The sequence below is a fragment of the Rousettus aegyptiacus genome, unplaced genomic scaffold, assembly GCF_014176215.1.
Source record: "Rousettus aegyptiacus isolate mRouAeg1 unplaced genomic scaffold, mRouAeg1.p scaffold_m13_p_15, whole genome shotgun sequence".
Taxonomy (NCBI): Eukaryota; Metazoa; Chordata; class Mammalia; order Chiroptera; family Pteropodidae; genus Rousettus; species Rousettus aegyptiacus.
Genome location: NW_023416290.1, coordinates 58179648 through 58205318, shown reverse-complemented (window position 1 = coordinate 58205318; position 25671 = coordinate 58179648). Strand labels below are relative to the sequence as shown.

Genomic DNA, 25671 nt, shown 5'->3' with positions numbered 1-25671 from the left:
AGTAGTATGTTACGTTTTTGTTACTTTTTAAAATTTTTTGGAGCCGTGGGCATGTGTTACTTACTGTTAAAATCAAATTAAACTTAAACGAACAAATTTTATACCAACCTTAAAACCACGACAAGACGAAGAGACCGGCTTCGGATGCTGGCTCCAGTCCACACAGGCTTCGTGACCCGGGACGGGCCGAAGCGCGTCTCTGAGCTTCGGCTTCTTTTTGAATAGCGTGAGGATAGCGGTAGCAACCTGCCCGAGTTGCCAGGGAGTCAGGTGAGGCGGGAGGCGCGTCGGGCTTGCCAGTCACTTCAGCAAGCTCCTTCCTGCACCGGTTTGAACTCCTGGCCAGGCCAGGGCAGCGGAGCCTACGGAGCCACTGAACGGAAGCCATCTCTGTATTTCGGCGTGGTCCCGGGAGGCCCAGGACTCAGTGGGCCCGGCTCTGGGCTGGCGATCTGCACTGCAGTGCCAGGGGAAGGGTGGGCAGGGGCCGGCGACCGGCTGTGGACCCGCGATACGGGGCAGGCCGGGCGCCAAGAACAGGAAGGTCCTTACCGTGTGTCTGAAACTCTTCTTTTCTTCTCCGCTCCCAGGGAAAAGCAGGAGAGCCCGGTCTGCCGGGACCAGAGGGCGCCCGAGGCCCCCCCGTAAGTGCTGTGGAGAGTGAGGGGAATCAGAAGGGCCCCCGCGAGAGGGGTCGGGGTCCAGCCGGCTGTCTCACCGGGGCCACGCCACCCCGACAGCCTGCCCCTTGAGGGGACAACTTCACTCTCTTTCCTCTAGGGCTTCAAGGGACACACGGGCGATTCCGGCGCGCCTGGGCCCCGGGTAAGTGGGTGTCTCGCCACGGAGGTCGTCCCAGCCGGACCCCAGCTGGCACTTCCAGACCCTGGGCTCCTGGGCCCTGTAGGCCAGTGCCGTGCCTTGTCACCTGAGAGAAAATGAAAGATCCCTCCCTCTCTTGGTCTAGTGTTTCTAGACGAGACCCCTGGGGGCCAGATGTTGACTTACAACCAATTTGCCGGAGTCCACCCGGAGTCACTGCCGGCTGTGCGCCGCCCCCCGGGCTCCCGAGGGCCAGAGGGCTGGGGCGGTTTCCCTAGGGCCCCAGAGCTGACGTGCGACGGCACCTGTTCGTCCCAGATGCCTGTCTCCTTATCCGTCAGCTTCTCCCATCTCTTCCCAATGCCCCAAACGGAAGGAAGCTCGGGAGCGCCCGGGGCAGACCCCCTGCCGTGCTCGGCGTGGCCATGAGAAAGCCGAGGTGTGGGGGCCCAGATAGGTCAGCGGGGAGGGGGCCGACCCTCCAGCTGGTGTTTCCTGCTGCTCAGAGAGGTGCACACGGCCCAGGACTGACAGCCCCCTTGGGGACACTGTAGACCCCGTCCAGGGCCAGGGCCAGTGTGGAGCTCTCTGGGGGGCCGTCCTCCTGGTCCTCCCCGTCCCCCGATGCTCAGACACGGAGCTTGAGGCGGCCGGTGCTCTGCTCTGCCCCCCTGACGGCCAGTGGCTCGCTTCTGCTTCCTTCCTCCAGGGAGAGCCTGGTGCTGTGGGGCCCCCTGGCCGGGACGGGTCACCAGGAAAAGACGTAAGTGAGGCAGCCCTGGGGGCCTGGCTGGGTCTGTGGGGGGGGGTGCAGGAGAAGTGGGGAGGGCTTCGCTGTCCCGGGGGCGGGCGGGGTGCGGCTGAGGAGGTGCTCACTGGCGGGTGTCCGGAATCGGTTGGTGGCATCTCGCCTGCCCGCCGCACAGCCACGTCCTGCAGAGACCGGAGGGAGCCACATGGCCGATGAGGGGGCCTCGCTGAACCGGCGGTGTCGGCGATGTGTGGGGGACCCAGCCTGGGTGCACTCGAGCGGCATCCCGGGCTATTTCCCCATCTCCATGTCCGCAGTCTCATGAGCCCATCCCGCCACTGCCACGTGCCATGTGGCGCGTAAACCGCTCAGTCCGCTCTCCCTGAGTTTCGGTCTGGAGACCAGGGTAGGATGAGCTGTCGTTTGTCCCGGTTGTTTGTACGGATTGAGACACCGAGACCCAGAGAAGCCAGGGCGCTTGCTCGTGGTCACACAGAAAGTCAGAGGGGGCCGGGCGCAGCCTGGAGCCCAGATCTGCCAGCTCCACCTGCCGACAGGGGACCTGCCACCGAACCCGACACCCCGCGGGGCGGTCTGGCGTGTGGACACGGCCCCCGGGGATGGGGCGGGGGGAGCTTGCTCCGGAGCGTGGGCACAGGGCTCCATGTCTGCCCTTGGCGTCCTTCCGAACCTGCCTTTAGCCCCGGGCAAGTGTTCCCGGGGCTCTTCATACCCGAAGCGCATCTCCGCCTCGGCCGATCCACCATCATGAGGCGATGGAGCTGCAAAGGGTCTGCATGCCTGCTCCGTCCTCAGCGGTGGGATCTGCTCCACAAATCCAGTCTGGGCGGTGGGGCCCTGTGCGTGCAGCCTGGAGCAGCTGGCCCGACCCCGGTGGGGCCGTCCTCTGGCCCTGCCCCCCGGCCCTGCCCCCCGGCCCTGCCCCCCAAAGGCCTTGTGAAGGGCAGCTGAGCGGCTGGGACATCCTGGTCTAGCCAGCCCCACTTGCCTCAGTTTACAGAAGAGGCCGTGACAGCTACTCCCCAGGCAGGAGTGACTGGGGCCAGGTCACCGCAGGTCAGGGGCAGCCGGGACAGGAGCCTCGGACGCTAGAGGGCGGGGCAGGTGCTTCCTTCCCTCCTCCCAGCCATTGGACTCTTTTATGTAAACATCCACCTTCTGGACCATGTCGTGGTCTGCTCGGTGTGGGGCGGGGCCAGGTGTCTGACATCATGTCACGCAGCGCTGGGAGACCGCGTGCGGGGCGGAGGAGCATGGCCGCTCCGCTGCCCCTGGCACACGGGTGACACTGTTCTCACCACCGCAGGTGCCGGGGCGGGGCCGTTCCCGGAGCGTCCTCCAGGAGGAGTTCCCTCTGCGCTTCCTTCCCCGCCTCCGGGAAGCGGCGGGCACCCCCGCGGACCGGGGGGAGGAGGTTTAGGCGAGGGTGTTCGTCCGTGGGCCGGCGCCGCGGGAGTGCGGGATGTGGAGTGGCTGGCTGTGGGCGACGAGGCACTCCGGGCGCGAGTTCGCTGGTGTCTTGGGTGACTTGGCGAACTCTGGTCCACGTCCGACTTGTGCCTGCACCGTCTCCGTGCGGCGACTCTGATGACGACTCTCTCTGTTCCAGGGCGACGGTGGACCCGCAGGGCCGCAGGGGCCCCAGGGACTGAGGGGCCCGCCGGTGAGTTTTGCTTGGGGACGAGTTTGCTTCGTGTTTCGCCAGGAACCGTTCCCACGGCGACACGTGGTTGGTGCCCTGGTGCTGCCCTTGCGTTGTTATGAAGGCAGTAGGGCTGGCAGCTGGGAGCGGCCACCGCCCCGCCCCCGCCCCGCCCACCGCCCCGCCCACGCTGCCTTCCAGGGCCACCTACCCACCACCCGGAAATTTCCAGCGGGTCACCCCGCACCTCAGGGACCCAGGCCTTCTGGGGCATGCATTGCCGATGGGGGTGCTCTCACCCCAAGAGGGCATACGTTGAATCTTGGGGTGTCCAAGCTTTTACTCTTCATATATCAAACGCAGCAAAAACGCATATAGTGTAGCTGTGATGTCAAAGTTTCATGTGGGGCGACTCGGAAAGACGGCGCGGGTCGGTGGGTGGGGAGGGCCTGCGGGGACAGGGGTGGAGAGCGGCGCTCAGGGGCCCCCGAGGCCTGGGCGGCACCCGCCCGCAGTGGGGGGCGGGGGGCAGGGACGCGAAGCCCAGGCGGGGGCGGGGCCTCGGCGGAGAGCTGCTTGGCCGTGATGTGAGCGCGTGCGCGCGGGGCGGTGCGCTCGCTCCCGAGTCGGTCTGCGCCTGAGCTGGAGGAAGCGGATGGACAGACGACAGTGGCCGTGCTCATCCGCCGTGCGGAGCTGGGGCAGGGTCCCTGGGCCGGGCTTTTTCATGCGCGCAGACTCAATGCACCACAGCACCAGGAGGGAGGCGCCACGGGCCCCTTTGACAAGCTCCTCCGAGTGAGGACGCGGTTTACAGAGAGCCGCGCTGGCCCCTCACAGCCGGAGGTGTGACATCAGGCCCTCCCTGTCACGTGGTCCTGCTCCGGGGCGTCCCGGCGGCGGGCTCCGCAGAGTTACTCCCTGTCTCTTCCTCCAGGGTAAGAACGGATCACCTGGATCTCCGGGCGACCCTGGGCCTCCAGGAAGCCCGGTGAGTACCCTCGCCCTGCTGCGCGGTGGGCTCGGGACGCGGCTCACACCGCACATCGTCTGGCCTCTGTCCCTAGAGCCGTGGCGGGAGAACAGGAGGTTCAGTGCGCTGGCGCCGAGGCCCCGGCGGGGGCCTCTCCCGGGGTTCAGAGCGCGCGCGTGCGGCCACAGGTCTGCGAAGGGACCGGGCTCGTGAAGAGTCGCCAAATGTGTGGTGACGTTGCAGAGAGGTCGATGGTCGTCATCCGCAGTGGAGACCTGACCGTCACCAACAGCGTCGATGGTTTTAGAGGATGGAGGGACAGGGCCGGGCTGCCCGGTCCCACCGTCTCAGCCGAGAGGGCGAGCGTGCCTCGCGGGAGTGGACGGGCGCCGCATGCGGCCCGAGGGCTTCCTCCTGTGGGTCAGGAGGCGGGGTGAGAGAGCAAGAGGGAGCGATGGGTAGGTCACAGGAAGCGGATGCAGCGAACGGTCACTGGGGAGAGGATTGGGATTTGGGGTTCCGTCTGGTAGGCGGGGAGACAGGCTGGGGAAGATGGGTCCTTGAGGGGTTCTCGGGTCGGACGGGTGGGAGCCTGCCCACCGGGCCCCTCCCAGCCCGGCCTTGTGCTTCCGTTGGCCGTCTTTGGCAGTGCCATCGAGACGACCATGCTCGGGCCGTGGTGAGTCAAGCAGCACTTGCTCTGGCCCTGGCCGGGCAGCGTGGCCAGCTCAGAAATCGGGGTCGCCAGCCAACCTTGGTTTGCCAGGGACCTTCCTCCTGGGCGATCCATCACTCCCAGGCAGGCTGGGCACGGGGTCGCCCCGGTGCAGACCCGGCTTCCCGTCGGCCCAGGGGCAGCGGCACTAATGGGGCCCCACCCCTCAGCCAGCATCAGGGTCCCCCTCGGAGGCGTGGGATTGGGGGGTGGTGCTGATCCAGTCCCAGGGCGGAGCTGGTCCCGAAGAGCTGACCCACGTGTGCGGCTTCCCCGCTGAGGCCGGAACAGTCCCCAAGGCTTTTCCCCCAATCGGACCCTGCCAGGCCGTGACTGCGGCCCCCGCGGGCCCCCCGGCAGGCTGCTGCCGCGACACATCGACCCTGTTTTGTCTCTGTCGCTTTGGACGGAGAGACCACTGACCCTCGGCAGAGACACTCGTCCCCATGCCCCCCGACCCTGGGACAGCGCGGTCAGGGTCCACGGCACCCCACGCCTCTGCCTGCGCCCTCCCCGCGCTGCAGGGCGGGGGCCTGCCTTCCGCCTTGTTGACGTCTCAGGCCTTCAGGGTGCAGAGGGGTCACAGGGTTCCGCGTCTGCTCGAGTCGGCACTTGACCTTGAACGAGCGCCGTTTTCCCTCTGCAGGGCCCGAAGGGAAACAGAGGAGAAAGCGGCAGCCCGGGACCCCCCGGCTTCCTGGGTCCTCGCGGAGCTCCGGTAAGCAGAGGCCCCCGAGGGGCCGGCAGGCCTGGCGCCAGGGGCAAGGCTTGCGTTCCGGACCTGGCCCTCCGCCTCCTCGGGTCCCAATGACCCGGGCGTGGCCATGTCGTTTGCTGCCTGGGGGACAGTGGGGTGCACTGGCTAGCACACGCTCAGGCGTCGCTCTGTGCGGGAGACTCCGCTGCACCCCGAGCGCCCTGATCGCGAGGCCTTGGGAAGGTCTCGCGACCTCTGTGGCCTCCCGTTCACGTCGGGCGCTCACAGCACCGGCCGTGGGTTGCAGGGTAGATGGGGTGATTCACATAAGGGGGTTGGGACTCCCTTCCAGGGCCCTCGGACTTTGTTTACGGGGCAGCAAGTGTGGGCCGTAGGGCCGGCACGCACAGGTGGTTCCTTCAAGGTTTGTGCTCCAGCGGGCGCTCGAGTCCAGGCCTGGCCTGGCAGGTGGGTGCCGGGAGGCTACGGGGTGACCGCTGACGGGTGTGGGCAGGGGGTGCCGGGGAGTCAGCGTTTCCCACCGAGCTCCCGGGGCCTCCTGCGTGCTGCGTCTACACCTGTGGATGCGACTTGTGGGCGACGCGCAGGCGTAGAAAGCTCACCCCATCCTGTCCCTGCCCCCCGCGGCGAGCCCGACCCCCAGGGCACCCCGCTTTTGCCCTCCTCTGCCACGCAGCCCAAGCCCCACGCGGGTCTGTCCACCGATTTTTGCTGGAGCCGTTTGTTCAGGCGGCTGACCGTTAGCGGTCAGGGCCCCCCATGCCCTCGTGGCTGAGCTGCCGCACCGGGCAGCAGGCACCCACTCTTCTCACACGTCACCCCCTGGTCCCCTTACTCGCACATTTGTGGACGAGGTTCAGCTCCGATTCCCACGTTACGGGTGAAGAAACCAGGGTGCAGGGAACTTAAAGAAGGGGCAAAGGGCGGTTCAGAGTCACAGGCCCAGGGAGCGGAGGAGCCGGGGTTCGAACCTGGCAGGCGACAGCAGAGCCCAGGGTCTGGCTGGCGGCTTCCCCGCCGCGAGCCTGCTCCTCTGCGAGGCGCCCCGCCTCGGTGCGCAGCCCTGCAGCTGCCCCGGACGCCGCAGGCTGACCGGACCCCGCCCGGGGCCTTCTCGTTTGCCTGGAGCATCGATCGTTGTCTTTGCTGAGACGTGACCTGAGTGGAAACCTCTGTCGTGGAGATGGCCGCGTCCTCTTCAGGGCGCGGAGGCCGCAAAGCCGGCTGACGCTCTGCTCTGTCTTGCAGGGCGAGCCCGGTGAGAAGGGAGCCCCGGGCCTGGAGGCAAGTATGGCCCGGCTCTGCCCCCCTCGGCGGCCCTCTCCCCCGGGGCGGTCTCTGGGAGTCGGTGGAGAGCGGCTCGTCCGTTTCAAAGCCCGCGCGCCCCCTCTTGAATGAAAAGGTCCCACTCTGACCATTTGGGTCGCGTAACGGGAGGATGGAGCAGGGGGGGCTCCCTGCGTGGGAAGCACTAGTCTCCCGACCCCCCATGCGCGTGGCTCGCTCACCGGCCGCACCCCGGTCCTCAGCAAGTGGAGGGGCCCGGCACTGGCTCCCACGTCTCATGGCTGCGGTCTACACTGCTGTCTACACGGCCTCTCTCCGGCTCCCTGCCTCCTGTCGGCCACAGTCCAGACCGAGCACACACCGAGCTCCTCCCCGCTCTGACCCCACCCCGTTCCTGAGGGGGCTCCCGCCCCGCGACCCCTCCAGTTCTCATCTCCCAGAGGGATGGACCACGTCTCAGCTCGGAGCTGAATCGCCGTAGTTGGGCCTGAGACGACAGACGTTTGCTTCTCAGGGTCCTGGGGGCTGGGAAGTCCAAGGTCGAGGTGCCGGCAGCCCCGGCTCCCTCTCTCCATTTCCCCCTGGTCCCAGGCCTGCTGTCCCCAATCCCATCACGGGCCCCACCTCACGACCTCCCCTAAACCTAGTCGCCTCGCACAGACCCCGCCTGCTCATGCCATCACGTGTGAGTTCCAGGGGCACACGGACACGCAGTGCGTGCGGACGGGGGGTGTGCGGCGGGCCGGGCGGGGGCGGCCAGCGAGGCCTTAGCAGCAGGACCGCCTGCTCCCCGCTTCCGGAAGGCAGTTGTCGCCGGGTTCGGCAGGAGTGGGCAGCCAGAGCGGCAGGGGCGAGGCGAGCCGTCAGAGGCCATGGGTGCCGGGCCCCCGGGGTGTGCTGCGGGGTGGTGGGATTCACCCAGGACAAGGCGGAGGACGACCCCGGAGGGGGCTGAGCCAGGGAGCGGGGCCCGGGCCCGCAGCGCGGCTTGGCACAGTGGGGTCTGGGGGCACCGATCCCTCGAGGCCCCTGCCCTCAGCCCACGGGCTCCGGTGGAGGAGCCGGTGCAGAGGGGTCGCCCCGGCTCCGTGACACCCGCCTTGGGTATCGTTGCAGGGCGCCCCGGGGAAGCCGGGAGAACCGGGACCCAAAGGAGAGCGGGTAAGTGCAGGGCGCGGCCACGCGGATGTGAGCTCACGGAGGCAAGGGGACCTCGCCCCAGACGTTAGGGGCAGGAGAGCCGGGGACCTGGCTCGCGGGGGCCTCTCTGGCCGGTCGCCCTTCCCTGGAAAATCGTGAACCCCAGGAAGGGGGGGGCTTCCCCAACACTGTTGTCATCGGCGGTGTGTGCTTTTTATTTGGTTAGTATTTTAAGAAGTGCCATGATCACAATTACAAATTCAAAAACAAGCGATCCGAGACTTGGACAGGGCTCCGCGTGTGGGCGCCTGTGTGCGCCGTGCTCGGCCCCCAGGGCGCCGGTTTGCCGGGAGCCAGATTCGTCACTGGGGGTGACAAGGGAACAGATTTTTCCATAATGAATCGTCCTGGCGCTGCGCTCGGAAAGCCTTTCTTTACATGTCGTTCCTCCAAAAAGCAACAGGGCGAAGTCGTTTTTTCTTTTCCCAGCAATGGCGGTGGAGGTGGGGGGGGGGGCCTCACACGGGACAGCCGTCCCTCCCTTCAGAGGCAAACGCCGCGCGAGCCCACAGCCCCCAACGTGGTCAGCCGCCACACGGCATCCCCGCCCCCCCCCCCCGCCCCCCGCCCCCGGCACGTTTCCCTCGGAGCATGTGCCAGCCTTTCTCACACGCTGTCGGGGAGCGGGGAGCTAGCCCGAGGGGCCGGAAAAGTGGAAGCGGAGAGCGAGGGGCCCTCACGCCCCCTGGGCTCTCTGCCCTGTGGCCCGAGGTTCCCGGGGGTGCAGCCGGGGAAGGGGGCTGGCAGGGAGGCGTTGCGGGTCTCCCCTGCCGGGTCACACAGCCGCCCCCGGGAGCTCTTGCTGCGGGGGTGGCTCGGGTTTTGGTTGGGAGCCAGGGACTTCAGACGACTGTGACTCTCCCATCCCTAATCGATAAGCGGAGAGCCGCCCTGCCCTGTTAAGTGGTTTCCTGGAACGCGGCCAGGGGGTGGCTGGCCCCCCGCCCTGCACTGGGGACCGTTCTGAGGTGAGCAGGGCGAGGTAGTGAGGCGTTTGGTGAATGGGAATGCTCCACCTCCGAGGCGAGAGGGCCGGCACTCGGGTGCTCGCGGGGACCCTCAGGGACCCCTGCCCTCCGGGTCGCCGGCAGACGACCGCGTCCCCATAGGACGCGTCACGCCGGAGCCGTCTGAGTGGCCCCCTCGGCGACGCTACATTCACGTTTAGATTCAGGTGGCGCAGACACACAGGTCAACGACGCGAGCCGCGAAGAGCCGAATGCCGCGCGCCAGGCCCTCCCGCCGGGGCCGCGTCCCCGTGCCGCCCCCTCCCGGTCCGTCCCCGGCATCGTCGCGCAAAGGCTCCTTTCGCTCAGCCCTGGGACGGAGCGGACTCTGTCCGCCCCGTTTCTCCCTCTGCCCGTGGATGGCGGTGACTTCCACAGCCGCGTGGCCAGCCTTCCCGGTGGCTCTGGGGCCTCCCGTCACCAGGCCGTGTTTCGGGTCCCATCTGTCTGCTTTCCCCGTTTCTCCCGCTCTCCGTGACTGTGACCTCCGCCACGGAGTCCTGTTGTGCCCCGAGGCCGTTCGTGTGGACAGCCACACAGAGCACTCAGGAAGGACGGGACTGTCCTGCTCGCCATGGTTCCCGAATCACTGATCCAGGACCTCAGACGCTGGGTCTGTGATGGGGAGAAAAGGGTCCCGGGCAGCGCCACCCCCTGTGGCCCCCCGGAGCCGACGAAGGGAGCGGGGGAGTGCCTGCGAGGGAACCCTGGGCCTGCGGAGTGCGCGCGCCTGTCCAGCTGGCGGAGGCCGAGGGCGGGCTCGGTGGCGGCCCTCTCTAGGTGGGCAGCTGGAGCCGCACTGTTGCGGGGAGCACCGGGTTGGGGTTTGGAAATCAGAGTCCTCGTCTTGTCCCCTGCAGGCCCCTGGGTGACCTGGGCAGGTGTCCTCGTCTGCCAGGACTGAGGTCTCCTCTGCAGGGCTCCGGGAGGCAGAGGACAGGGACCCCACAGCCGAGTGGTCCCTTCTGTCCTTTGCTTGCTGACACGCTTCTTTCCTCCTCTAGGGAGATCCCGGGGTCAAAGGTGACAAAGGACCGCCTGGTGGGAACGGCCAGCCTGGGGACCCTGGAATCCCAGGCCACAAAGGCCACACGGGCCTGATGGGCCCCCAAGGCCCGCCTGGGGAGAGTGGGCCGGCCGGGCCCTCGGGGCCTCCGGGCCAGCCAGGATTTCCGGGCCCGAGGGTAAGGATGCTGGCATTGCAGTGGTCGTGGGGCCTCGGGGACACGAGGGAGGGCTGTGGCCGTCAGGGGACTGGGCCACAGAGCCGGGTGACCTGCGTGACCGGGGCCGGGCTGGTCCCCTTCTCTGCATGGGCCCTTCATGTCTGCCAAAGGGGTGGGGGTCCTCTCCTGGCAGGCTTGCCGTGATGACCAGTGGGGTGGCATGCATAGCTCAGGACGCGCCCCAGAGGGGTGTCCCTTCCCAGCGAGCCCTCAAAACTCCCCCCATGGGAGGCAGCGCTGTCCTGCCGGGGACCCTGTGCCAAAGGCCGTGGTGGAGACGCAGCCAGCCCGAGTGGCCTGAGCCCCCCTCGGTGGCTCGCCATCTGTTCCGTGCCTGGCCATGCCTCCCGGGGGGGTTCTGGGGGGTTCCATCTTCCTCTGGGTCCACTTCCCCCAAACATGAAAGGGAAGGCTTCTTTAGAGCAGACGTTTTTCCCTTCGAAGATATTTTGTTCTCGTAGCAGAACTCTCATTCTGCCCGCACTCATCACGTGAGCACTTCGGCTGCAGAGAGACGAGCAGGCCTGCCAGGCGGGAGCGTGTGTGGGCTGGCCATCCGCAGCCCACCGGGTCCCCTGGGCGCCCTCACTTTCCCCAGAGCACAGGCTTGGCTGGTCTCCGGTGTCCCTGTCTGACACTGTGCGGCTCTGACGCTTCTCGGTGGCCCCGTCACCTGAGTTTCGGCCACCGCAGGAGGCCGGACAGCCAGGCCTCTCTGCCAGGTGCAGAGGTGCTGGAGGGCCGGGGCCCCTGGGTCCAGCCGGGTCCTCGCCCTGCGCCTGTGGCGGCAGAGGGCGTCCTGGGGCATCATGAGTGACTGTGGACCAGAAAGAAAACGGGACTAAGGAAGTGGAGTCCATCTCACGCCGCACCCCGCGCCCGGTGTGGAGGCCGCGGCCACGAGCCCGGGCAGGCCGTGCCTCGAGGGCTGGGCGTGGCCCTGAGGGAGTCGGTGGCGCGAGGACAGGCTTGTGGGGCCTCCCGGGCATCACACATCCCCGTGTGGGCCCGGAGGCAGCGCCCGGCTCCGTGCACCGGGCTCCAGGGCTGTGGGGGACCCCTGTGGGGCCAAGGCGACCCAGCAGGGAAAACCGTCCCGGGGCCCCGAGTGGCCGGGGGGCCGTTTGGAGGACATCGACGTGCCTCGATGTGGGACGTGGCCTGCGAGGTGGTCCCGGAGGTGGAGGGGACCTCGGCAGGGAGCCACGCGCGGGGGCCGGCCCTCCCGGGTCCAGTGCTGGCCACGTGGTTTGTGCAGGGGGCGGCCAGCGGAGGAGCGGCCGGCAGGGCAGAGCGCCGAGTCCGGGCCGCGTGCAGAGTGGGCCGGCACCTCCCGCGTGATGGACGGGGAGGGGGCGCTCGCGGAACGGGGTCGGACCAGGGAGGCGTGGCGTGTGCCGCGTGACCCCTCGGTGTCCCGGCCCGGCTGCCTGGGAAGATCGGTAACCCCAGCTTCTGTCCTCCAGGGGGAGCCTCCCTCCCTGGACACCCTGCGGCGGCTCATCCAGGAAGAACTGGAGAAACAGCTGGAGAGTGAGTAGCAGGCCTTTCGCCAGCGCCGGGCGGGTGCGGGCCGGACGCCCTCCTGACCCCGGCAAGCGGCCCTCCGGGATTGGGGTGCGCCTGGCGGGGCCAGCCAGCCTCGCGGACGCCTCTCCAGAGCTCCCCCTAGTGCGCCTGCGTCACCTCGGCTTGCTGAGCTCTTGCAGGGGAGCTCACCACCTACAGAGCCAGCAATGCCACGCCGGCCGTCGTCCTGGGCCACCGTCTGTCTAATCAACAAGTCGTGGCTGCAGCGAACCCCCGGCCCAGGGCAGGGCGTCCCTGCGACGGTCAGGGAGGGAGGGCGAGGTGGCAGGTGACTAGCGATGGCAGCGTCAGGGCCCGCCCTGCGTCGGGTGCAGGTCTAAGCGCCGCCCCGTGAACCCCGGAAGCCGGCCGCGGTCTCACGGAGCTGTGGCGGTTGTCAGTCCAGTGACCTGCCGGGGCCGGAGCGCTCGGGGCGTCTGCACAGGGCTGCGTGCTGGTGTGCCCGCCGCACGGTCCCCGCTCTCGGCCACCGCTCGCCCCGGCGGTGGAAGCTCAGAGGAAGCAAGTCGCAGACGCACGTGTGGCAGGGAGGCCGAGGGAGCCACGCACGGGGGAGGCACGTCCGTTCACGGCGGCGTGTCTCAGACAGACGCCAGACTCCAGGATGGGCGTGGGGACCTGGCGTTGAACACGGGACCCTTGTCCCTGCCCCTCACATGGGAAAGCTGGAGTCATCTGAAGTGGAGGGCGGGGAGCCGGGGCGGGGAGGGAGGCCACGGAGGGGAAGGAACCGAGGCCTGGGCGGTGGCTGCTGTCGGCCGGGCCTGTCGGGGTCCTGGGCCAGGAGCGCTACATTCCGCCCCCGGGTGTCAGGTTTATAGTGACACAGTGGCCTCTGCCGTCGGGGTGTTTCCAGCCCAAGAGCAGAGGCGAGACCGGCCTGAAGTCGTTCAGGTGGAGCACGGGCCAGCCGGAGCCTTTTCCTCCAAATGACCGTCTGAGGACGAGGCGTCAGCTTCCTTCCCCTCCCCAGACCGGACGGTCAAGGCCCAGAGCAGCCGAGCGGTTTGCCCCGGGCCTGGGGGCGGGGCCGCCCCTCCCGCCGCCCCGCGTGGGGAGACTGCACGGCGCTGCATGGCGGGGGGTCACACGGGCGTCACGCACACTCGGGAGACCCCGGTCTGCGCCGTGTTACCGCCACGGGGGGCCCCTCGGGCGGGCCCCCCGCTTCTCTGGGCTGTCATGCAGTCTGCAGAATGAGGGCCTCGGCCTTGCTCTCTGTGGCTGCGAGGCAAACAAGGGTGGCCCGTGGCGGCCATCGGGCGGACGCTGAACTCCGAGTGCGGTGGACGTGGCGGCCGGCGATCGGACGGACATCCGGGCGTTAAATCGGTTCTGTAACCTCAACACTTCAGACGTCCGGGGGCCACAGTGCCCGTCGCGCCCAGCCCACCCGCCAGAGACGAGAACATCGGTGCTCAGATCCGTCTTCACGCAGCTACGGGGCGGCTGCGGCGGTGGTGGCAGAGGGCGTCCGGAGGGCCCACCACGCGCCACATGCCGCCCGGGCCCCCCGTGGCGCTCGGGCCGCCGGCACCCGCCCGGCGGGAGGCGTGTCGTTTCGATGCCTCCACCTGCCGGGCAGCGGAGGCGGGGCCCGGAGAGGCCCGGGCCTTGCCCAAGGCCGCGCCGGGCAGTGGCCTCGCTGCGGCCCGGCTCCCGAGGCGGCGGCGCTGGCCCGCCCCGCTCAGGGCGCACGTCGGGGCTGCGGCGTGGGCGCTGTGCCCAGGGTTTTGTTGTCGTCGTGTTGGTTCCCGTCTCCTGGGCCCTGGGACTTGCCGTGAGTCACCGTCTATTCCCTCCTTCACGATCTGACTCTCTGTTTCCTCCTCCGTAGCCAAACTTGCCTACCTCCTGGCCCAGATGCCCCCAGCGCACACGAAGGCATCTCAAGGCAGACCCGGGCCCCCGGGGCCCCCCGGGAAAGATGGGCTTCCGGGCCGGGCAGGCCCCGTGGGGGAGCCAGGACGGCCCGGGCACGGGGGTCTGGAAGGGCCCTCCGGACCAGCCGGCCCCAAAGGTGAGCGAGGACCCGGAGGTGCGCTTCGCGCCCCCAGGAGGGCTGTGGGCGGCTCGGCGAGGCGTGCCCAGCGCAACTTACACATGATTTATTCCGTTCTCGCCCCCCCGCAGCTTGGCAGCACCCCGAGCTTTGGCACCGTGTAACTTTTTCATATGTATAAGGGGTTTTCGTAGTTGACATTTTTGGAAAATCATGCCTCTGCCAGGGGGCTCGAATCACGTCCCGTCTGCTTTCCTGCTATCTCTCCATCTCCGCCGCCGCGATTTCAGGGAACGATGCGAAATGCCCCTTTCCCTGTCCAAGTTCAGGCCCCGGAACGTTTTTCCTACCGAAAGCGCTTTTTGTTAAGTTGGTGTCCAAGTCTCTCCGCTTCTGGTTTATAAAACACATACGTGAAACAAATGTGTTAAGAAAGCATAAGGAATAGAAGCCATCGGGCTGGGGCCAAAGGCTGACAGACTGTAGTAGTGACAACAACACGGGCCTCAAGTCTCCATGGCGCGTCAGAACTCCAGCCGCGATCACAGAAAGACGCGTATCGCGTGCGGGAAACGACGCGGCCAAACGGTGTGAACGAGGAAGAAAGGGCGAGGGAGACAGCTGATGAAGTCTGCGCAGTCTGAACGCAGACACAATCGCAGATGCGATCCCGGGGGCCGGCCGCCCCCCCCCCGGAATTCCCGTCGCGCGTTCGAACCCCTGGGGTGGCGCTCACCCCGCTTCGTGGGTCTGGCCAGATCGCAGCCCTGAGCCGCGCATGCGCCCCCACGGCCTAGGCTGCCGAATGCTTCATCACCTCCTCCCAGGTCCTTCTCGGAGGTTCGGGCGGAACCCCGTGAGACCCGGGCAGTGCGGGGCTGCGTGCGGGGGTGGGGGGTGCGCCTTTGGCTGCCCGTGTTCCGGTCCACACGTGGACGTGTGTGTGTGTGTGTGTGTGTGTGTGTGTGCGCGCGCTGAAACGTGTGTGAACGTGCATGCGTGCGCGTGCGATCGGGTCGTTCCGTGCGTGTGTAAATGTTTAGGTGTGAACACAGCATTCGAGCATGGAGTTCACGTGCGTATTTCTGCACGTGAGTGTGTTCTTAAGTGAGACCGAGTGTGTAGGCAGGAATTCGGGTCCCCGGTGTGCAGTGCGCGTGAGCCAGGGTAGCTCGGAGTGGACGCGTGGGGCCGTCTCGGCCCGCGTCATGGGTCTCCACCGGCCAAGGTGTGTGTTCTTCTCACAGGTGAGCGAGGAGCCAAAGGTGACCCAGGCGCACCTGGTGTGGGCCTCCGAGGCGACGTGGGCCCCCCCGGAATCCCAGGTAGGAAGGGCGTCTTGAGTCTCGGGTAGGGGTGGCGTCCCCCCGGAACGAGCGGCACCCGGCAGCTCTCCCGCCCGCGTCCCCACGGCCTTCAGGGCAGGCTGGGGACAGAGGGTTCCGGGGAACACAGAGGGGCTGAGTGCGGCTTGGACTTCGTTAACACCTTTCCAGACTGACTAGGAAAACAGTAGTACATTCCACGAGTCCTGAGGTACAGCCCATGCATCAAACTCCTGCGAAATGGTCTCGAAGAAAACGAGCCTGGACTTGGATACGTCTGGGCAGGGCCGGGAACCCGGCGCCCCTCTCGGTCATGCCTCACGCCCACCCGTGTCTGACACGTGCGCGGACCCCTGCAGGGGAACACAGCGTTCGTTTCCTTTAAGCCGGGCTTTCCCGCGCTCCCGTGGGCGTGGGGCGCCTTTTCTGCACCCCGTCCGCTCGTGCCCCGTCGCTGTTTCTCAGAACGTGCCTTGGGGAGTGCCAGCCAGGTGCAGGGCGGCCAGCAGTCCTGGCTTGTCCAGCGCCGGCCTGTCTGAAAACCCGGACAAGCCGGCCACCCCGCCTCGTGGCTGTCCGGGACTGCAGGTGCCGGGGTGAGGCGTCGAGGTGGAAGGCGGAAGGAATCAGACTGAGTCGTCAGACTCCTTCCGAGGTGTTTACGTCTAGTCGAGGCGATTACCCGAGGTCCTTTCTGAACGCGAGGCCTAGCTCTCACAGGCGGAAGCCTGCATTCACGTCACAGGAGGTTTTCAGCTTTCTTTGTTTTTGTTTTTGTTTTTTCGTTTTTTTTTTACCATGGGTTGGACATTTCTGAGTTTAATCCGAATATTAGACCTAGACGTAATTGTAACGTTAGTACTTATTTCTTCCTGATTTTCCGAATGTCCCATAGTGGGCATGGATCGCTCTTCTCACTGAGGATGATGACTAGAGATACATTTCAAGTATTTATTTTTGACGTCTTGCCTGCTTCCCAATAGCTTATAATGTTAATATTTTTAAAATAAGGCGATTCGGAATAAAGATTAAAAGGCATCCCAGAAACCGTTGAGAAGGGGGAAGTAGTTGTTCCGACATGAGGCTGGGATAACGCCTGAGCTTTGCGGGTCCCCAGCTGAAGGAACGAGCCGTCCTGCTGGCCGCCAGACGTGGTCCAGGCAGGGGCTGAGGTTAGACGGTTAGACGCCGACCTCCACAGCGTCCGTGGCCTCTGGAGCTCACGAAATGTCTAGAGAGCTTTTTAATGGAAAAATCTACCTTTCGTGTATCTCGCAGGGGGCTCAGATTTTCCAGCATGATTGTTAGGACTTAAAAAGGAGCGTCAGGGTTGGGGTTGACCACGTCGCTTAGCCCCGAGCTTCCCGGTTGCCAGAGCAAACGGGGGAGCTCGAGGGGTGCTAGAGGACGCGACCATGCTCAGTGGCTGAGGCGGGCAGTGCGCCCCGAGGCAGTTTCCCGGGTGGGGCCGGTCCGCCCACCCCTTACATTCTGTTTCCATCGCCTTCGACCATGATGTGCAGCACAGGCTAACGTAGCCCGAGAATGCAGTTCACGTCTGCCGTCTAGTGGACGTTAGAGCGTGTGGGCTGTTAGGGAAGGCCGGATGCTGGGCGATGGAGTGTGGCCAGGGATCTCTGCACACACGGGAGCTGGGGCTGGGTCGGTGGTGAGGACGCGGCGCCCCACTCCCGAGGCGGACGCGTCTCCCAGAGCCACGTCCGAGCCCGGGGGGCCTGGCTTCTGTCCATCTCGCGGTGGGGCGTGCGCTCCCCACCTGGCCTTGGCCCAGCTTCGCGCCTCTCGACGGCGCCCTGATTACTGCCTCAGTCCGGACGGCCAAGGCAAGACCCCCCCTGCATTTCGAGATGCCCCGCTCCCCGGTGTCCACGCACCCGGCCACGGGCCGTTCTCGCTGAGGACATCCTGGGCCCTCGGCGCGTGCTGGGTGGGAGCGGCGAGACCAGGGCTCGTGCGCGGCAGGAGCCTGACCACCTGTTTCTCTTGCTTCCCGGCCAGGGCCGCCCGGGGAACCGGGCTATGCGAAAGACGGGCTCCCTGGGACCCCCGGCCCGCAAGGGGAGACCGGACCAGCTGGACACCCCGGGCCGCCCGGCCCGCCCGGCCTGCCCGGCCAGTGCGACCCGTCCCAGTGCGCCTACTTCGCCAGCCTCGCTGCCCGCCCGGGGAACATGAAGGGCCCCTAGAAGGTTCTGGAATGCCAGGACGCTGCAGTGCATTTCTGAAACTGGAACCGGAGCCTGAGGAAGCCGGCGGAGGTCCTGAAACGTTTCGGCCGCGTCGTTTTCACGTTTTTCCTTTCTTTTCCTTTTATCATTCGTTTTTGCTTCATTTTCTCGAGAGACCTCAACAGGTGCTGCCGGTCGGTCAGAGTGTTCTTAACGTTATTATTGTCATTATTATTATTATTCCCCGTGGTACTGCTCCGAGTCTTTTCCCCTCTGCTCTGAGGTTGGGGGAACTCCAGCCGTGGGGCCGTGACTGCTTCCTGGCTCTGCCGACAGCCCGCGCGGCGCGTGGGCCCATTGGACGGGACCGCGGTGCCGTGACTCGCAGACCGGACACTGGCCGACCTGGCCTCTCCCCTCACAAGGAACCCTCGAGGAAACGAGTCAGCGGCTTCTGTCCTCGGCTGGGCCCAGAGGTGGCCCTGGAGAGGGAGACCTATCGGAAAGCCGCCCTTCCCAGGCAACCGCGAGGCAGGCGGGTCTGTGGGTGCCCCCGCCCCTCACAGACGGCCCCTGGGGCGCCGGCGGAGCTGCGGTGCTCAGGCCGGCCGAGGCCAATGGGGGCGCAGGGGTGGCGGCGGCTCTCGTGGCGCCCTGAGCGTCTGGACCTCGGATGCGAGGCCGGGTGAAGGCGGCCGCCCCGGGCGCTGGTTTGGCTTCTCAGCCACGGCGGGACCCCCGGGCGCCCCTCATGGTGCTTCCACTCACTTTAATCGTTGGGGGGTCCAGCGACCGAGCACCCTGTGTTCTGACGGCGGGCAGTGGGCCGGGACTCGCGCGCCTCCAGGTTCTGTCTGTCTCTGTGCGTGTGTGTGAGACGCCCCGGCACAAACAGGTGCTCAATAAACCGGATCCCCCTCAGCTCCGGTGCCGACCCCTTTCTCATCGCGGCCGCGTCACCGGGTTCCCTGGGGGAGCGAGAGGGCGTGGGGCGCGGGGGGCTCTGTCCTCAGGGCGTTCGGGACTAGAGAAGGTGCCGGGGACCAAGCGATGCTGACAGACCGTTTCCAGGCCCAGTCCCCGTTTCCACGACGGCTCCTCCGCGGGGCTGCCAGGCGACGTCCCCTCCGCTGACCTGAGCCTGGGAAGCCGGGGGGGGGGGGAGGGGGTAGTGGGAGGCAGTGGGGCTGCCGGCCCTGCCGAGACAGACGCGCACTTGCACGGGGCCTGCGCCCCGACAGCTTGACCTCTGGCTGCGTCATTAACCAAGATCCTCTGCGTAGGCCAGACATTTGTGAGGCTCTCAGGCCCAGTCTCACCTTGGTTCTGGAGTGTGCCCCGTAGTCTGGGAGGAATGGAGAATTGGCAGGAATTCCGAGCTGGCTGCCACTCAGAGCAGCCTCTTCCCCAGAGGTGTGAGCCGCGGGGGACGCAGTGGACGAGGCTAAGGCAGAGAGAGGCTGGGGGACGGGTGCCCCACCCCCGGGGGGGGTGTTCGCTCCTTTCAGCTCTGCAGACACGGCGCCAGGTGCCGGGGTCGGCAAGGTGAACAGGACGCGGGGAGGTCACAGTCTGGAGACTCCGGCAGGTGATGAACTCCAAACGCCGCCCCCCGGCATCGCCCCGTGTGACAGACACACACGGAGCAGGGCCGTGCGACTGGTGTCATTAGTGCTCCGGAGGGTAAAAGCTGCATGTGGTACGGAGGACGCTACAGCAAAACGAAAACTAACGTCGCCCGCCCGTCGCCGGGCCCGCTCTGTCTCCCGGCCACCGTGGGGCCGGCGTTTCTAGCCTCGTTTTTATAGGTCAGAGCCCAGCAGCCGGAGAGGCGAAGCCACACCGCGGCGGGCCGTGGGGCCTTGCCACCCCCGCGGTGCCCCGCCTCCCCCGCCCGGCGTCTGAGACAGCTCTGCTCTGCCGCCAGACGGCGCCCGAGGCCGCCGTCCAGTGTGTGTTCAGGGAGCGGGTTCCTGGGAACCCGAGGCCGCTCCGGGACACGTGGCTGGGCCTCCTCCCTGGGCTCGCCCGAGGACAGGCCCTGCCGAGCCGGGAGGGTCTGTGGATGAATCAGTGAGTCGCAGGGAGGGGCTGCGACTTCAAAGGCGAAGCTCGCGGTGTGCAGAAAGGGGCCGGACTCGGGCGTGAGCTCTGGGGCGAGCGGTCGCACAGGCGGCCTCCGGCGTCGGGCGGGCCGGTCCGCGACGTCCTGGCTCCGGCGCCTGCTGGCCGGGCCATCTCGGACCCGGACCGCTTCCTTCGTTTCCCTGAGTGCCTCCACCTCATCTGGTTTTGACAAGGATCAAATGAAATGTCGCAACAAAGCGGCACGGATGGTGCTCTGTGCACAGCGAAAGCCGAACAAAAGAAACGTGCCACGATGGCTGAAACTCAAAGACATCCGCCTCTTGTTCAGACCGTATCTCGGGACATGACGACGTTTGACTGTCAGAAACAGACATTTCTGGCAAACGTGCGGCCCAGGAGCTGGGAAAATGGGATTCCAGCCCCAATTCTGCCCCTCGGCAGGCGGCTCTGTTTCTCTGGGCCTCGGTTGCTTCATCTGTAAACGGCCTGCTAACTTCTACATCACGGGAGGCGGGCACGTGTGAAATAAATGGAACGCGAGGTCAAGCGTCCAGCCCCCCGCCTGGCACCGAGCGCTCGACGGCCGTTAACCAACCCTCAGGCTGGGCGGCTCCGTCGGGTGCCAGTCGGGAGCCTCCACGTGGCGTAATGAGCGGGACATCTTGAAACGGCATTTAAAAATCCCTTCACTCCTGATCTTTTCCAAATGACCGGCATCTGTGATTGCTAATAACTCGGCCCCGGCATCCCCCCTGAGCCACGGCCCTGCCGGGCTGGAGAGCAATCGCATTAAGGAAGATCGACCATCAGGCCTTAATATATTTATTTTGCAAGGTCTTCAGGCTGCCTAGCAACCACTGAAGTTTCTGTCCTTCTCTTTCCCCCCTCAAATGTTAGCCAGGCATGAGAACACACGTTCCACCCCGCTTGCGGGAAAGAAGGCGGAGAGACGAAGGACAGAGGTGAGTAGCTACGGAGCGGCCGCGGGGACTCAGAGTACAGCGTGGGGACACGGTCGGTATTGCCGTAATGGTCGTGTGCAGAGCCAGACGGAGGCTAGAGCAATCAGGGAGGTCACCGCACAAATTATATGAATGTCTGACCGTAAAATCTCAAAAAAAAAAAAAATCTTAAAAAAAAGAAAAAAGAAAAAGAAGCATTCAGTGGTTCATGACGCTCACCTTCCGCTGAGGAAGCGAATCATGCCCCAGCTAACAATATTGATCAGCAGGTGTCTCTCTGGATGAGTCTGTTTCATCTCTGATGCGTGTGTTCGTCCTGTATCAATTACTTGGCTCCCTAGGGTGACCCTCGAGGGGCCCCCGGGGAGGAATGACTAAGTACACCAGGCGGAGAAGCCGAGGAAGTCACGACTCCACAATTTCTCGACCTCACGCGAAGCTTCCTCGGAGAGAGGGTGTTCTCCAAGCATTTGCTTAACCCACCAAAACGAGCCCCAGAAAAGGGAGGGCCCTCGTCCGGGCACACTCGGAGACCCAGGTCAACGTTCAGGCCCTCTGACGTCTCGTCCAGGGAGGTTTCTGTCACCCGAGCTGCCCCTTGCAATGTGCGTGGCATGGCATTTGGAGGACCTCGGTCTTGGAGGCGCTCGACCATGAAAAGTCAATGTGTACATAGGGTCGGATATGGCCAGAACATAAATTCTTCAAGGTCAGGAATCACGGCTCATCCATCCTTTGTAACCCAGAGATGAGATGGAGAGTCCCTGCAGAGTTTTAGGTAAGATCGACTTGGAGTTCCAAATTCCACAGCCCGTGGAAGTCCAAAAATATCCCCCGCCTTCCAACAGATGCACAAAAGGCGTTCGTTTCTTGCAGCACCTCTTCCCCGGGGCTGTACTTTCTCGCATTCGGTTTGGTTCTCCGCCATATCGATTCAGATGCGGCTCCAGTCCCTTCCTCTGTCTCCTCAGGGAAACAAAAATACACACAATTCGAAGACAACGAACTCTATCAGAAGAGCCCGGGTCGGGAGGTCGATCGTGGTGACGGGAAGTGTTGACGTTGTTCCATATATCGTAAAAAGTCATGGCGATATTTCGGTTCTGAAATATTATCTTTGAGTGTCTTTCGTCCAGAAATTCCAATTTGGTCCATCCTTCTGCCAGAAGAAATGTTTTCGGTGCCACTAAGGACCAGACCCTATACCAGGGGCTGAGTATTGGTGAAGAACAAAAGAGGCAAGTTTCCTGTTCTCGAGAAATTTACAGTGCATCATCAGTGACAGATACAAATCTACATAAATAACAATACAATGGCAAACTGTCGTTTAAGTGCTGGGGAGAATTCCAGGAGTAAGCAAGAGAGCACCAACCCCTTCAGTGACTTCTAGGTTCCGAGACAACTCATCTCTTCCACCTCAGTCTGTCGGTCAAAGCAAGTTGCGAGAGCACCCCACGTCGGGGGTGGGGGGCGTGGGCACCGCCTCCTGGTGGACGGTGCCAGCTGCCGAGCCTGGCTGCAGAGGACGTGGCTGGAGAGGAGCTTCTCTTCCACTAAACCGAAAGACGGAGGCCGCTAAAGAGCCCCTCATGAAACTGTGCACTAATCGGGAGGCTCCCTGAGAGCAGCGACTGTATGGTCCCCCAGTTGGATGCCCCGACGCTGGGCTTGCTGACCTGGCCGACCGATCTCCTCCAACGGAGCTTTGCAGAAGGTTGGCCGGCTACAAGTTCATGCACAAAAAGGAGAGAGGACCACCTCGTTTGTGTTTTCATTCCTACGCACCGGCCCCAGAGTTTGGGTCCATGATGATGTAAGATTGGGGGGTCCGGGCTGGCCGAGGAGCCCCACACGTGGGGCTGGAGCACATCATGCGGGTCAGGCCTGAGAGGCGGGTGGGAAGGCGTGGCCTTGTTGGGAGGGAGCCCCTTGCAAACGGAGCACGGTGAAGCCCACGTCTGCCGTCTCCGACCTTACTGCAGGGCGTCACGAGCTCCCTCGCTCGGCCCTCGTCCCCCAGATCAGGGGCTAAGCCTGGGAAGAAGGAGGCGGGAAGGGGACAGCCCGCTCCCTGCTCTCTGCATAGGTTTCTGGGGCGTGGGGCGAGGGTGTGGGGAGCCTCGAGTCGGGGGGGGCGGGGCGCAGTGTGAAAATGACCGGCATGAGCCGTGTGACGTGCGCGAGATGCCGTCAGTGGCTGAGAACGACCGAAAATGTCATTTCAGCCGGAAGAGAGATGTTAACAGGCCACAGCGGATAACCGTTGCTGGAAAAGCGAAATGGTTCCAAGTCTTCAGCATATTTAGCTCCTTCCTACAACAAAGGCGTGACGATTATAATATCGATTATTAGAATAACGATGACTCCAGAGACTCTGTTGGGCGAGATCAGCCTTTTATTTTGTTTCCTTTTGAAAGTGTCCCCAAGTTTTTCCTCGTTATAGCCGTAGACATGGGGGATGGGTGAGGGCCTCCGAGGTAGAGTTTTATTTTTTTTTCTTATAGTCTCACTACTGCTTTTAAGTTAACACAAGGTGCCAATCTTAAAAAGGCTTTTCTTCTGACTGTTTACATTATCATTAACACGAGATCCATGATTTTCTTTCTGGAGAGAAAGGGAGGAAAGATATTAATGTGTCGGAGGAAGAACAAGCGGACGGGAGAACGCTGATGAACGTCAATGGGAAGATTGATTCTCCCGGAATCTAACAAAAACAGTGTCACGCACGGACGCAGGGTGTGGGCTGAGCAGGCCCGGGCCCTTCCGCCTGTTTCTCGTGACGGAATGAACCAGGGGAGGGGGAAGAGCGAGGCCGTCCTTAATGAATTCATCACTTTGGGTTCATTAAAAATTTAAAGTTGATAAACACCAGATCAAGTAGTAAGTGGAATTCATTACGTATAATAAACCGATACTTGAATACTTGATGCATAATGATTCCGGCTGGCGCTGATTTTCTATAAATGCCAAAATTTAGCGATTGTCCCTGAGCTATTCATTAAACTTCAAAAGCCGATGAATAATGAATAGGAAATCCATTTGTTCGTGAACTTGAGAAATGACAAATATCTCCCTCCCTGTTATGCGTCCGATTAATTTGGCTCCGAAATGAGTTAGCGGGTCTATAAACATCCCCCAGGGCCCTGCCTGCCTCAGGAGCGGCCGCCGCTCAGTCCGTCAGACCCGAGAAGGTCAGCTGCGGGGTCGCCCCCCAGCCGGCTGAGCTGCAGAGAGGAGCTGGGGCCAGGCTGTGCTCACTCCGCGTGGTCAGAGACCGGTGTGAGAGCACAGGTTTTTGTTTAGTTAGAGCTGACGGACCATGGAAAAGATTTGATTTTTTTTGACTCTCCGTTTCTTCATCTGTTATAAACAGAAAGAAAAAGTAAAAATAATACTGTATCGTTTTCTATGGCTTTGAAACAAATTGCCTCAAATTTAGTGGCTCGAAATGCATTTATTACCTTACATTTCTGTGGGTTAGAAGTCATACCCAGGTCTCAACGGGCTAGAGTCAAGCTGTCTGCAGGCTTTTGTTCTTCTTCTCCTTCTTCTTTCTGGAGGACCTACAGGACAATCGCTTCCTCTTGCCTTGTCCAGCTTTCAGAGGCTGCCAGCAACCTTTGGCTCACGGCCCCTGCCAGCATCTTCAAAGCCAGAAACTGCAGGTGGGGTCCCGGGTCCAGCACAGCGCTCTGACCTTGTCTCCATGGTGACGCCTCTTTCTCTGCCACTTCCACGTGGAGGGACCGTCCTCGTTTAGGTAGGGGGCGGGGCATGGGAAGGGGCAGAGCACACGGGGCCTGTGTCCAGGACAGCTCATTTCAGCCTCCCTCCACCACGGACAGGTCACGCCGCCTGGCTCTCCGCGCCTTCCTAAGCGGGTCACAGCAGCAAGTCCCCACGGCCCCGGGGACGGGTAATGGCTGACGAGACGTCGCTGCCACCTCTCCGGACTCTGCCCCCCTCCAGAAGGGCGGGGACCTTCTCTGCCTTGTTCGCTGCCGAATCTGCGGCCGAGAGCAGCGCCGGCTCGTGGTGGACACTCAGCAAGTTCTTCTCACCTGCCGGGCGAAACGAGCCCACTTTGCAAACGGCGAAATGCTGATCTGATGCAGAGGGTTTTCCAAACTTGGGGTGGGGGGTGCATCCTCTTGTGTACAAAGATGGCCACCCTGTCATCACTGAGAGTAATAAGACGTGGAAACAACCGCATGGTGATGATTAAGAAGAACGGCGCTCGCACTAGAGATACCGAGGTACCATTCTGCACGCAATACCAGTTACGTTCACCAGCCTCGGCGAGGGAGGAGAAGGCGTTTATCCGATAAAGAAGAGAGAACGAAATATAAAATGCTAGGTCTTACATGTCATATTTTCGCTGCTGGGTAAACGCTACAGTTTCTTGTTAAAACCCATAAAGAGAAAAATCAGAGCGGGAAGGAAAACGTTTCTAGTGTTAGCAGAGCGTGGCTCTGGCTGGGTGGCGGTGAGTAATTTTATTTTCTTCTCCCTGCTTTGGTATAATTTCCAAATCCTTTTAAATGAGGACGTGTTCCTTTTGGGATGGAACAAATACAAACCGCATCAGAACCCCGGCGATGTTTCTCATTACGATGTGTGCAGTGAGCATTTTCTTCACGGTCCCCTGACTCGGCGTCCTCACGCTGACTCACTGAAATCCGTACCTCCTTCACCAGGAGAACAAGCCTGCCTCCGGCCCGGCCGTGGGCTCGTCGGCACGCAGAGCTGGACCACAGCCACCAGCGTGGTCCCCGTCCCCTTGTCCCCTCGGACCTGTTCTACATATCACCTCATTCGCATTGCTGCATTCCTGTGGGGTTAACCGTTTAATGCCCTAGAAACTACCTGATTTTGAGTCTGACTCGCGTCCCAAGTTCTGTGCCAGGAAGTGTTTATGAAGGCTTCGTTCGCTCTCTGCAGCAAACGTGTGTGGAGGACAGATGACCGAAGCTCACAGAGGTTAAGGGACAAAGCCACTGATCTAATTGCAAAGGGCACAGATTTGGGTCCAGACTTACGTCTCGTTCATTTTTTCATCCCTTCCTTCATTTATTTATCCATTTTTTTTCCCACTGTAACCGATGCGCCATGCCTTGTTTTACAGGGTGGAATGCTTAGCATGCTGACAGCTG

General features: G+C 63.6%; 1 protein-coding gene across 1 annotated transcript in view; it reads left to right on the top strand.

Annotated features, from left to right (window-relative positions):
* COL22A1 (collagen type XXII alpha 1 chain) overlaps positions 1–18086 on the top strand; it is a 156673-nt gene extending 138587 nt beyond the window's left edge. Inside the window, exons 52-64 of the mRNA XM_016164294.2 lie at positions 591–644; positions 781–825; positions 1532–1585; positions 3204–3257; positions 4174–4227; positions 5571–5642; positions 6891–6926; positions 8046–8090; positions 10141–10320; positions 11829–11895; positions 13790–13972; positions 15202–15279; positions 17299–18086. Of these exons, the coding sequence (XP_016019780.2) occupies positions 591–644; positions 781–825; positions 1532–1585; positions 3204–3257; positions 4174–4227; positions 5571–5642; positions 6891–6926; positions 8046–8090; positions 10141–10320; positions 11829–11895; positions 13790–13972; positions 15202–15279; positions 17299–17486 (1110 nt within the window). The 3' untranslated portion in view covers positions 17487–18086. The remainder of the gene's footprint in view (positions 1–590; positions 645–780; positions 826–1531; positions 1586–3203; positions 3258–4173; positions 4228–5570; positions 5643–6890; positions 6927–8045; positions 8091–10140; positions 10321–11828; positions 11896–13789; positions 13973–15201; positions 15280–17298) is intronic.
* The last annotated feature ends 7585 nt before the right edge of the window (positions 18087–25671 follow it).